The sequence below is a fragment of the Salmo salar genome, chromosome 19 (assembly GCF_965601325.2).
Source record: "Salmo salar chromosome 19, fSalSal1, whole genome shotgun sequence".
Taxonomy (NCBI): domain Eukaryota; kingdom Metazoa; phylum Chordata; class Actinopteri; order Salmoniformes; family Salmonidae; genus Salmo; species Salmo salar.
Window position 1 is genome coordinate 57168092 of NC_138309.1, and position 10510 is coordinate 57178601.

General features: G+C 41.9%; 1 protein-coding gene across 1 annotated transcript; it reads left to right on the top strand.

The window, feature by feature from the left end:
* The first annotated feature begins 2301 nt into the window (after nucleotides 1–2301).
* Nucleotides 2302–8932, top strand: LOC106579332 (sclerostin). The gene is made up of 2 exons (XM_014159161.3): nucleotides 2302–2782; nucleotides 5661–8932. The coding sequence occupies exons 1-2, from the start codon at nucleotides 2464–2466 to the stop codon at nucleotides 6080–6082; spliced, it is 741 nt and encodes a 246-aa protein (XP_014014636.3). The 5' UTR covers nucleotides 2302–2463; the 3' UTR covers nucleotides 6083–8932.
* The last annotated feature ends 1578 nt before the right edge of the window (nucleotides 8933–10510 follow it).

Below are 10510 nucleotides of genomic sequence, written 5' to 3' on the forward strand. Positions count from 1 at the left end.
GGCACGATGGGGTGTGGTATATGGCCAATATACCACGGCTAAGGGCTGTTCTTATGCATGACACACCGTGGATGCCTGGATACAGCCCTATACCACAAACCCCTGAGGTGCGTTATTGCTAGTATAAACTGATTACCAATGTACTTAGAGCAGTAAAAATAAATGTTTTGTCATACCCGTGGCTGTCAGCCAATCAGCATCCAGGGCTCAAACCACCCAGTTTATAATGTTTCATAGCCTGCATGAATTGTATCTTTTTCAGGTTACACTCTATATGACCCTGTCTACAAATATAACTCATAATATGTAAGCAGGGTGTATACAGAGTGTATACATTGTGTATTTAGGGGAAGATGCCAGACATCTGAAGCATTCTGTTGATACTCTGCATAACTACAGACAACACATTGTTGACTGACTTAAACAACAAAATAGGGAAACAATTCAGAATTTGGGCAAGCATCATTGCAAAACAGACCATTTTACCATTTCACATACTATTTACCATAATTTTCACCCAACAGTATACCGCATCTGAAATCAACATCTATTTCAAACCTGTGTGTTCAAGTAGTTAGCATCCATGTCAGATGAATCACTGTTTCCCAACTCCCAGTCCTCCAGTCCCGAGGAGCTAAATGCTTTGTTTATGTGGCTCAGACGTTGTGTTTGTTCATATCCTATAAAATAAAATGTCCAACCATCCCTTTACGCTGCTGGCGGCCCTTACACAATCTGGAGAGCATCTGATTGTTATTCAGGGCCTTGACTGTTATTATGATGAAGCAGTAAAAAAGTGCTGGACCCTGGGTGCTCTATTCAGAAAACCAAAAACAGGAGGACTGTGAGCGACAGGGAGGGAAGGTAGTAATCAGAGCTGGCGCTGTGGTGGACACGGGACCATTCTTTACCAGGGGGATGACAGGAGCACAGACATGGAGAAACACGGACAGAGTCTTATAGGGAGAGCTGTGTCCAGTCCACTAACCCACTGTCAAAGCTAGGAGCCCATAAGCAAAGCAGGTTGATCTCTCTTTTTGACAGGTTCTAGGCTGGTTGTTTATTGTGGCTTCTGGGGTGGCTGAAATAGAGAAAGGAACATTGCAACAATAATTAAATCATCCTTATCCTTGATTATTATTGGCGTGGTTTTGTGGCCTGTTGGCTTGCTCCATCAATTTCAACTCTGATGTTTCATTTCAACTGACTGGGCACACACTGGTTGAATCAACGTTGTTTCCAAGTCACTTCAATTAAATTATGTCGAACTAACTAACGTGGAATAGACATTGAATTGATGTCTGTGCCCAGTGGGAATACGCCTAAAGCTAGAAGGAAACCATCAAACATCTCATTATGACCACAGCTCAGTTCCCAAAATGAATGATAGGTGACAATGTGTCATGAACAGTACTATTTTTCCAGAATGTGAGTGTGTTCATGCAGCACACTGGGCACGTCCGCTGCATCCTCCTCAACATAACTTCAATAGGAGAACATGTCATGTTGATCAGAGCCCCGTCAAAATCCTATCTATTTCCACTGAACAGTTTATTTGTTTATTGTCCCTCAAGGGGGCAGCATTTGTACAATGGAGCCTCCATCTTTCAGCACTTCCAATCGAAAGACTGTGATTTCAAGGATGCCAAGAGTTTGCTGGAATCTACTTTTCCGTCCAAATAATTTGATTAAAACCAGAGTACCAGACACTAGATACAGGATAGGACCTGTCATTCTCAGTGAATCAAAGAATCAGGAAGAAAATGGTGATAATGTGTTATGAGTTGTCTGAAGAAGAATGGTGTTACATTTCTAGATCCTTTTTCAAGAGGTCTATGACTGTGCAATAAATGTTTGGTCAATAGTCTACACTAATTCCAAAGCAGATACACGAGCCTACAATAAACAACAAAATACATGTAATAAAACAAACGAGTAATATTGCAAATAGACTGCTGCGACCTGTCAAAAGGTACGAATTTCACAATTTCGCAATTATTTGTTACCCTATTATTCATGTTTTTATTATTATTATTTTTTTTACTTATAATTGTTTAAACAAAATTGCGCTAGCTATCAAAAGTTGTCTATGATGGAGAGGGAAGCAGCCTAGCCATGAAACGTCACTCTATCGTCTTCCCGACTGCGCCCTGCATCACTTTCCAAACAGAACACTTAAAAACAACTATTATACTTTTGAGACACATAGTGCGTTAATCACGAAGGAAAAAAGCTGCGTTACAAGAACTCAAAGAGACCAGAGACGGAGGTGGATGCGCTGTCTCCCTAAAGCCAACCTACTCAAACCCGTGCTCACCTCTCCTTGCGAGCGCCCATGCACCTCCCCACCATTTTTTAAATAAATGAATTTGGCTGGGGCTGGACCCCTCCCACTTTGTGTAAGCTCTTAATTGTCAGTTTTGACGAAAGCTTGGGTATTTAAATAGCGTCAACGTCTCTTGTATGGGTGGAATTGGTGAAGTTGTTACAGAGCGCATCTTACCCGACGTTTTTTACCCGCTCTACCGCCGATCGATAAGCATGCAGGTGTCTCTCGCGCTCCTCGTCTCCAGCACCGGGCTGCTGCTGCTACAGGGATGTTGTACGGTCGTGCAAGGATGGAGGGTACTAAAAAACGATGCTACAGAAATCATACCAGAATATACTGAAAACGCACAGCCTCCCGAGCAACCAATACTACAGGCTTCTAATAATAACAGTAATACAATGAATCGACCAAAACACGGGGGAAGAAGATCTTCAGCAAACACAGCCTCTTATAGTGAGTATTTCCTTTTGAACGTTATCTGGTAGCCTACATAGCTATTAGGACTAGAGGATTACATGTCCATATTCGGGGCGCATTATGATTAGGCCTACTTGTAATCATAACTCGCATTACTTGTAAAACATGTAAACCACCCGTACAATGTGAGATTGGTCTTCAGAAAGGATGAAACTGTATGGATCATCTTTAATCAATTTCATTGAATAATTTGATATTGTTTGATCAATCTAATAATATTTCATTTGAATTTTACTGTAACGCTTTGTTTGAATAAGTGGTACTTATATAACATCTAAACGTTTAAAATAAACAGCTTGGGATGGTGCTAATATTTCATGGATATCTATGAACAGCTGTGCTGTACTGTACTCGTGCGAAATATGAGCAATCACTTGGTGAAAAAAGAGCGCTTTTAATTTATGGTAAACCGAGGCGTTTTTACAGTATCTAATAATGTGTCATGTTGGATTGACATTATGTTCTCAAGCACATAGCTTTTGGACCGTCTGTACTGTTCAAATAACGCACACTCACCACACATTTCATTTCCCAGCATAGCTTGTAGTCCTTTACGCACGGGTTAATTCGTTTCCGTCCATGTGTAAGACCACACACATCCTTTTAATCTTAAAACATGTGCAATGTATCGATTCAATTCTCAAAGTATGGTCACACAATAACCCGGAGAATGATACCTCACCTGTGTGGTTTATGTGAATCATTATGCCAAAGAAACCCTCCAAAGACCACCCAGAACATCCAATCATTTTTCATTTAATTTCTGAAAGTGCCGAAAAGTGCTACTTTTCTATATAGAATAGTCAATATCAAATCATGGATAAAGCTTAAGAAACCCCAGGGGCCATTTTTAATTGCAGCTTTCCCTGTTGATGCTGGACAATGGTGTTTAGACTGGAACAGCTGTACTGTTGAATGGAGGAAGCAGGATTGCGGTTAGATGATTGCTACGCAAAGGCCAAGAGAGCAACACGTTCATTTATATGCCTGTGGTTTTCTCCTCACACAATCTGAAGAGGTGGAATTACAAGAGATCATGGTTTTCACTCTATCCTCCGTGCTATTTCCCCTCTCTTTCATACAATTAGTCAAGGTCTGCCTATGCGATAACTATTTAATCGCAACAACATGTGTCCAAAAAGAAAATGCCAGGGTTTCTGTTCTTAGGGGATTTCTTCAGGGTATTTGGAAATTGCTGGTTAAATTCAACAGGGTGCTGGAGAATGACTCCCACCTGTGGCCAGTAAAGGTTCTGCTGTAGTCATGCTGATTTGTACAGAGGAAATATCTCTGAATAGCCTCTCATGGATTCAAGATGCAAAATGTCATTCTTTCACAGTTTCTCCCAGTCTCATAATTTCAAATCTAATAGAGACTGTACATAGAGTACAAATGACAAACCTTGTCCCGAGGATCTAAATTGCTGTATTGAACTATGAGATACATTTGACATAATACTTGAACACCTCATAAACAACAGACGGCTTCAGAGTGGGTTTGGAAGAAAATGCACATTTCTAAATCTCTTCTTATACTGAGCAATATCCATCAACAGAGAGATAGTGAAACAATGATGTGATGGGATTTTATGATTGCTTACTAAAAAGCTATGGTTTACCTTTTGTATTTCTAAATAGATCATGTCTATTTGTTCAGCCCACTGCCCACCACTCAGATTATATTTTGGCCCGCTAAGTCCAAAAGTTTGAGCACCCCTGATCTAATGGGTCACGTGATAAAGGTTTTCCTCATAGGCCTATCTGCCTCCCTCTGGGAGGACCATATCTTCCCATGACTCTTTCCATGGTCCCAGTGGGGTCTGTCTGGCTCCCCCTTCAGTCCCTCCCCGGTCCCTGTGCTCAGCAGTCGGCACTCTGAGAGAGACCTGAGACCAGAGCAGAGCCGTTATGCTGTGGCCTCCCGAGCAGCCGAGACACAAAAACACCAGATCAGGAAGTCATCCTTCCATAAATCCTTTGTTCTCCTTTTCGCAAAAGAAAAGCTACAAAAGAAAAACAGATCCCTCTCCGAGTGTATAGTTTCCATACCGACACGTCCTCTGCTATTCTGCACGCCACTTGTAAAGAAAGATAACAATAACTAATGCATAGGGCTGTTGAGAAAAGGCCATGGCCAAAATATTGAATTACCAGTCATGCACTGATTATGCTCTCTTCGTTTTGCTTGTTTCCAATTGTCAAATTGTTCATTTTGGAATTAAAATACTTGTACAGCAAGCATTTAGACTGTTTCCAATCTTCACATCATTTACGGAGGGCCTGCATTGTGTATGGCAGCTTTGGTTCCAACTTAAATCTCCATTATGTTTGATTGAGCTGTTCAATATCATTCTGTTCTGGATTTGCTATCAGCTGATTTCTGCTTGCTGGAATTCCACATCCAACCTTATTTTCAGGCAACAGTCATCATCAGATCATGCATCAACGTCAGTGTTGAGTTTAACTAATTTCCCACCTCATACTGAGCCCTTCCACCAAACAAATGTGACAGTATTGATTTTGAATTGGATTTGTACATTTGTACATCAATTCTAAAACAGAAGGAAGAGTTTATGAACATTTTAGATTATTTAAATTCTGAATCATATTCCATTTCCCAGCCCAGCTCCACACACGCAAACTAACCAAGTTCTTAGAATAAAGGAATAACAGTATATGAACAATGGGAACCATGCGTTTTTGACACATTCAGCACACGGAGACACAACTGTATAGCTCTCTACTCTTGAATAGTTAAATGGAAGATTGTCTCTCGAGTCGTATCGTCTTCAAAGTGTTTGATTTGGAGCGATGCCACAGAGTGTGTAAACCTCATTTCCTCCTCTTCACCCCAGGTGCCTCGGAGCTGAGCTGCAGGGAGCTGCGCTCCACCCGTTACATCACTGACGGCTCCTGCCGCAGTGCCAAGCCCGTCAAGGAGCTGGTGTGCTCGGGTCAGTGCATGCCCGCCCACCTCCTACCCAACTCCATCATGCGCGGCAAATGGTGGCGGAGCAGCGCCTCTGACTACCGCTGCATCCCAGCCCACTCCCGAACCCAGCGGGTGCAGCTGCAGTGCCCCAACGGCAACTACCGGACTTACAAAATCCGCGTGGTCACCTCCTGCAAGTGCAAACGCTACAGCCGCCACCACAACCAGTCAGAGGCCAAGGAGAGCTCCTCAGAGGCCAAGCCCAGACGTGACAAGAAACGCACCCGGCTGCCTGGGAGTCGGAACAAAAGCAACACACCGACGCTGGTCAGCAATTCATACTGAGGATGCTCTTCCTTCCTCCGTACACGGACAGAGACCAAAGCAGTACACACGCACATGTTACACACACCCAACACGGCTCCTTCACTGGAAGAGGGAGAAGAAGAGCCATTTCAACAAAAAAAGGATTTGTAAAGCTGTTTGTTGGACTGATTTGACACAAGTCTTTCTCACCAGAGAGGCACTATAGATTTTGCAGCCTATTTTCCAAAATATTTCTGAACTTTTGATTTGCATGACCAAATGAGTCGACAGAATGCCAGGGAAGGCCATGTGACTGGCCAGGAAAGGTGGAACACTGCTAGGATGGAAGTGTACAGTATTTTACATGTTCCGGTTTATAGCTAACAGCCTTTGACCCAGACACTAAGAGAATCCACCTTCGCTACAGCAAGAGGTGCACCTAAACTCAAACCCCACTTGTCAAAACATCCACCGGGCAGGCTACATTGCCTGATAGAGCACAGAGACACTTTTCAACCCTATAGGCCTAACTGTGTTCTAGCGCCTCTATGGCTGGGTGTTCTGTACTGAGCAGCATGTGGCAGGACTGGGGTGTCAGGCTATGGAGGTGGGCTGCTGACCCCAGACCACGCAGCCTCCTGACAGCCCGGGGAGCACCGCACTCACCAGGAGCCCCCCCAGGGTCCTCCTCACTCCATAGCAGCCGTATAGGAGCTGTCAGTTAAGGCCCCTGGCCCAGTGGCCCTAGTGGCCCGTGATGGTGAAAGAGATAGGGGGAGAGAGAGGGGTGGGGAATGGTTGTGTCAGCACTCTAAGACCAGGGTGCCTGCGGTCAAACAGGTGACTGGGCATTCCAGTGACCCATCTTAATGACTAAATGAGCCCATTCCTGTGTTTAGGATTTGAGTCATGAAAAGCCATTTCCTCTAGACATGGCTAGTTCCTGTTTGCTGAAACCACACAGACACACAAAAGATCCTCATGTGTAGTGGAGGCTCCAGCAATTGTGCCTGTTGTTACCTTGAGGCACAGCATTCTATGCTCAACTACACCCTGAATGGAGACCATTTGTTAGCAGCAAATAGCATTGGCAACCAACTAGCCATATCCCTATTCTATTCATTTAGAACCTAGATGGTGAGGGAGAGAAAAAAAACTCCACTTCTCTGACTATCAGCCCTACACTGTAAATAGCAATTAGTTCTGCTAACAATGTTTGGGATGGAAACCACCCAACTCAAACTATGCAGTGTTCAATATACTTAAAGTAATAAAGTGACATCATCACCCATATTGTTATATTTTTAAGTTGTAAATACTTAACTGTTTTGGGTTTTCTGAACTATTTGACACGAAATCGCATTATGTATTCTGAACTATAAAAATTGAAGTTACTTTAGCATGAATATTTGTTGTAGTGAACCTAAACATTTAGGGTCCCTTCAACTTACGTTTTCAAGTGCAAGTAGTAAGTAGTTCTGTTAGTAATTTTCAGCGGTCGTGTCTAACATTGTTTTATGTATTTGACAATTTGTCATTTGAACCCACCTTAGCAGGCGTTGTTGAGAACAGTGCTCGTTCCTCTAGCAGTAACTGGAGGTAGAGTTGTAAGCATTACATGATTCTGCATTTGCCTCTGTCAATCAGAGTGACTTTGTTGATAGTGGGAATTTCTTGTCTCATTATTGAAAGTACATTTGCCTGATGGTTTTGATGTCATTTTCCATAATCTGTTACACTTCATAGCACAAAAAACTGCTTAATACTATTTTAGAAATATACTTTTCTTTCTTCAAACATGCATACATTGTGTAAAAGTACTGTATCATAAAGTACTTTTTTTTTATTACCGACAATCCTATACAAACAGAGCCATGTGGCATTATTAGGTATTCATAACTTGTAAAAATACGTAACAATTCTATATCAGCACAAAGTGTTTTTTACTCCAATATCAATGTCTGACAACTACTTTACTATTTTAAGTAAAGATGTAAAACAAAATAGAACCAAGTAACAACAATTTATTGAGTAATGTTTAATGTTAGATTGACTTTAAAATATGAAATAATCATTACTTGTAAAGACTCAATAACTTTAGATTAGCAGAACACAAATAAATAAAGTTATATTTACTCAATAACCTAATATTTGTTAACAGTTCTTAAAAATATTAAGTGGCATATGAGTTAGTACCACTTCTAAAATTGTAGTTCTACTTACCGTTGGAAATGTTTGAATAGCCACTAGTCAATTTCTTTAATGAGTTAGACAGTTCATTTTTACAGTGAAATCTCTGAATAGAACTGACAGGAAAGATAGGAATGAGGTAAAAGACTGAAACTAAATCAGAATTGTTTTATATTGGCTGCTGCCATCCCACAGGATACAGACAGACACACATAGACAGACAGACAAACAGGAAAAAGTTCTGGATCCCCAATTTGCCCATGCTGACAAACCCATTCCCCTTTCTCATCCCTACTACAGACTGAGCTGTATTTAATTAAGAATACTATGAACCTTTCAGCTTATTGTCCACATTCCGTTGTGCCATTCTCTCATAATACTTCCTTGTTTTGGTGTTCTAAACTGTACTGACAATGTTTGCTTCTTGTTCAATTGTGTGTTTGAAATAGCAACTGGAAGGGATTTTGTCATGTAAGCAGAGTTGTCCGTGTATAGCCTGATTGTACTTCAGAGACTCAAAGAAGGACTGTTACAAAGAATGAACTGCATATTTATATTTTATTTCTACATTTAAATTATTTATGCAACTTCTTGTAGTAAATGATGAAGCCATTATTGTCACATAAAATAATAGTGACTTTCAGATAATAATGAAATACTGTACAGTACAAAAATAAAGTAGAGGCAGGTATATTTGAAGTAAGTGTGTTTGTTATCATTCTTCTCTGAATGGGCTGCTTTGACAAGGCCTTTCTCTCCTCTGTCTTTACCTTCACGCTAAACGTATCTCTCATGTAAACAAAGATCAGCAATTAGGAAGTTGAGGTGTAGCAGCTCTTTGGAATGTCTGGCCCGGCTCACTAAAGGAGAGGAAGAGGAATTCACGAGTGAGATGTTAGCGGCTCAGTCACAACAGTAACATTGCTTCGTTCACAGAGATGGATATGAGCCATAGCCGTCATTCAGCCTGTTATTCTTGCACAGCCTCTCGCCTCCCTCAAGGCCTAAAGGTTCACACATTGAAAAAGACTTTAAGTTCAAAACGCGTCTTTCCTCACATTATCTTAGGACTTTGTGTATGTTGTATCTGGAGCACACTACAGTACTGCACTTATTCACTGAAAACTTGGGCTTCCAGACAACTACCAAGACTTACTGGAGTCAGGCACTCCAGTGCACCAAATGAGGTGTTTATGACAGTTTTATCGACCAACGCAATTCTGAATTATCATAACTGGCACCTACAATACTACAGCACTTTGGATGACCAAACGAATGTGGAACTGTAGTAAATAAAAAACAGAGAACCCACTGGAAACTATTTTATAAGTGAGTGCTTGTCATTACCCGTACCAATGACTAACAATTTATATTTAGTTTCATTGCAGCAGGAGCGGTAGAGATACTCTGAATGATCGGCTATGAAAAGCCAACTGACATTTACTCCTGAGGTGCTGACCTGTTGCACCCTCGACATCCACTGTGATTATTATTATTTGACCTTACTGGTCACCTATGAACATTTGAACATCTTGGTCATGTTCTGTTATAATCTCCACCCGGCACAGCCAGAAGAGGACTGGCCACCCCTCATATCCTGGTTCCTCTCTAGGTTTCTTCCTAGATTCTGGCCTTTCTAGGGAGTTTTTCCTAGCCACCGTGCTTCTACACCTGCATTGCTTGCTGTTTGGGGTTTTAGGCTGGGTTTCTGTACAGCACTTTGAGATATCAGCTGATGTAAGAAGGGCTTTATAAATACATTTGATTTGATTTGATCATTCAAAACAGTCACTCGTTATGTCATAATCAAGCCCTATCCAAGACAACAGGCATGCCGTGCTTTTGCTCAAACTACTGGCATCCGACTAAGTTTTCCAGTAATTCAAGAACAGGTACTTAAGTGGACTACATGAGTAGTAGTACCTAAACAGATTGATGCTGACAAAAGCATCTGCCCTGCATTACCGCGTTCCTACAGGTTATTACTCCACAAGGACCTAGCGTTGACCTCGGCAGGCCAAGGGAACAGGAGGGTGTATGGGAGGTCAGACACAATCGACAGGTTATTACTCCACAACGACCTAGCGTTGACCTCGGCAGGCCGAGGGAACAGGAGGGTGTATGGGAGGTCAGACACAATCGACAGGTTATTACTCCACAACGACCTAGCGTTGACCTCGGCAGGCCGAGGGAACAGGAGGGTGTATGGGAGGTCAGACACAATCGACAGGTTATTACTCCACAACGACCTAGCGTTGACCTCGGCAGGCCGAGGGA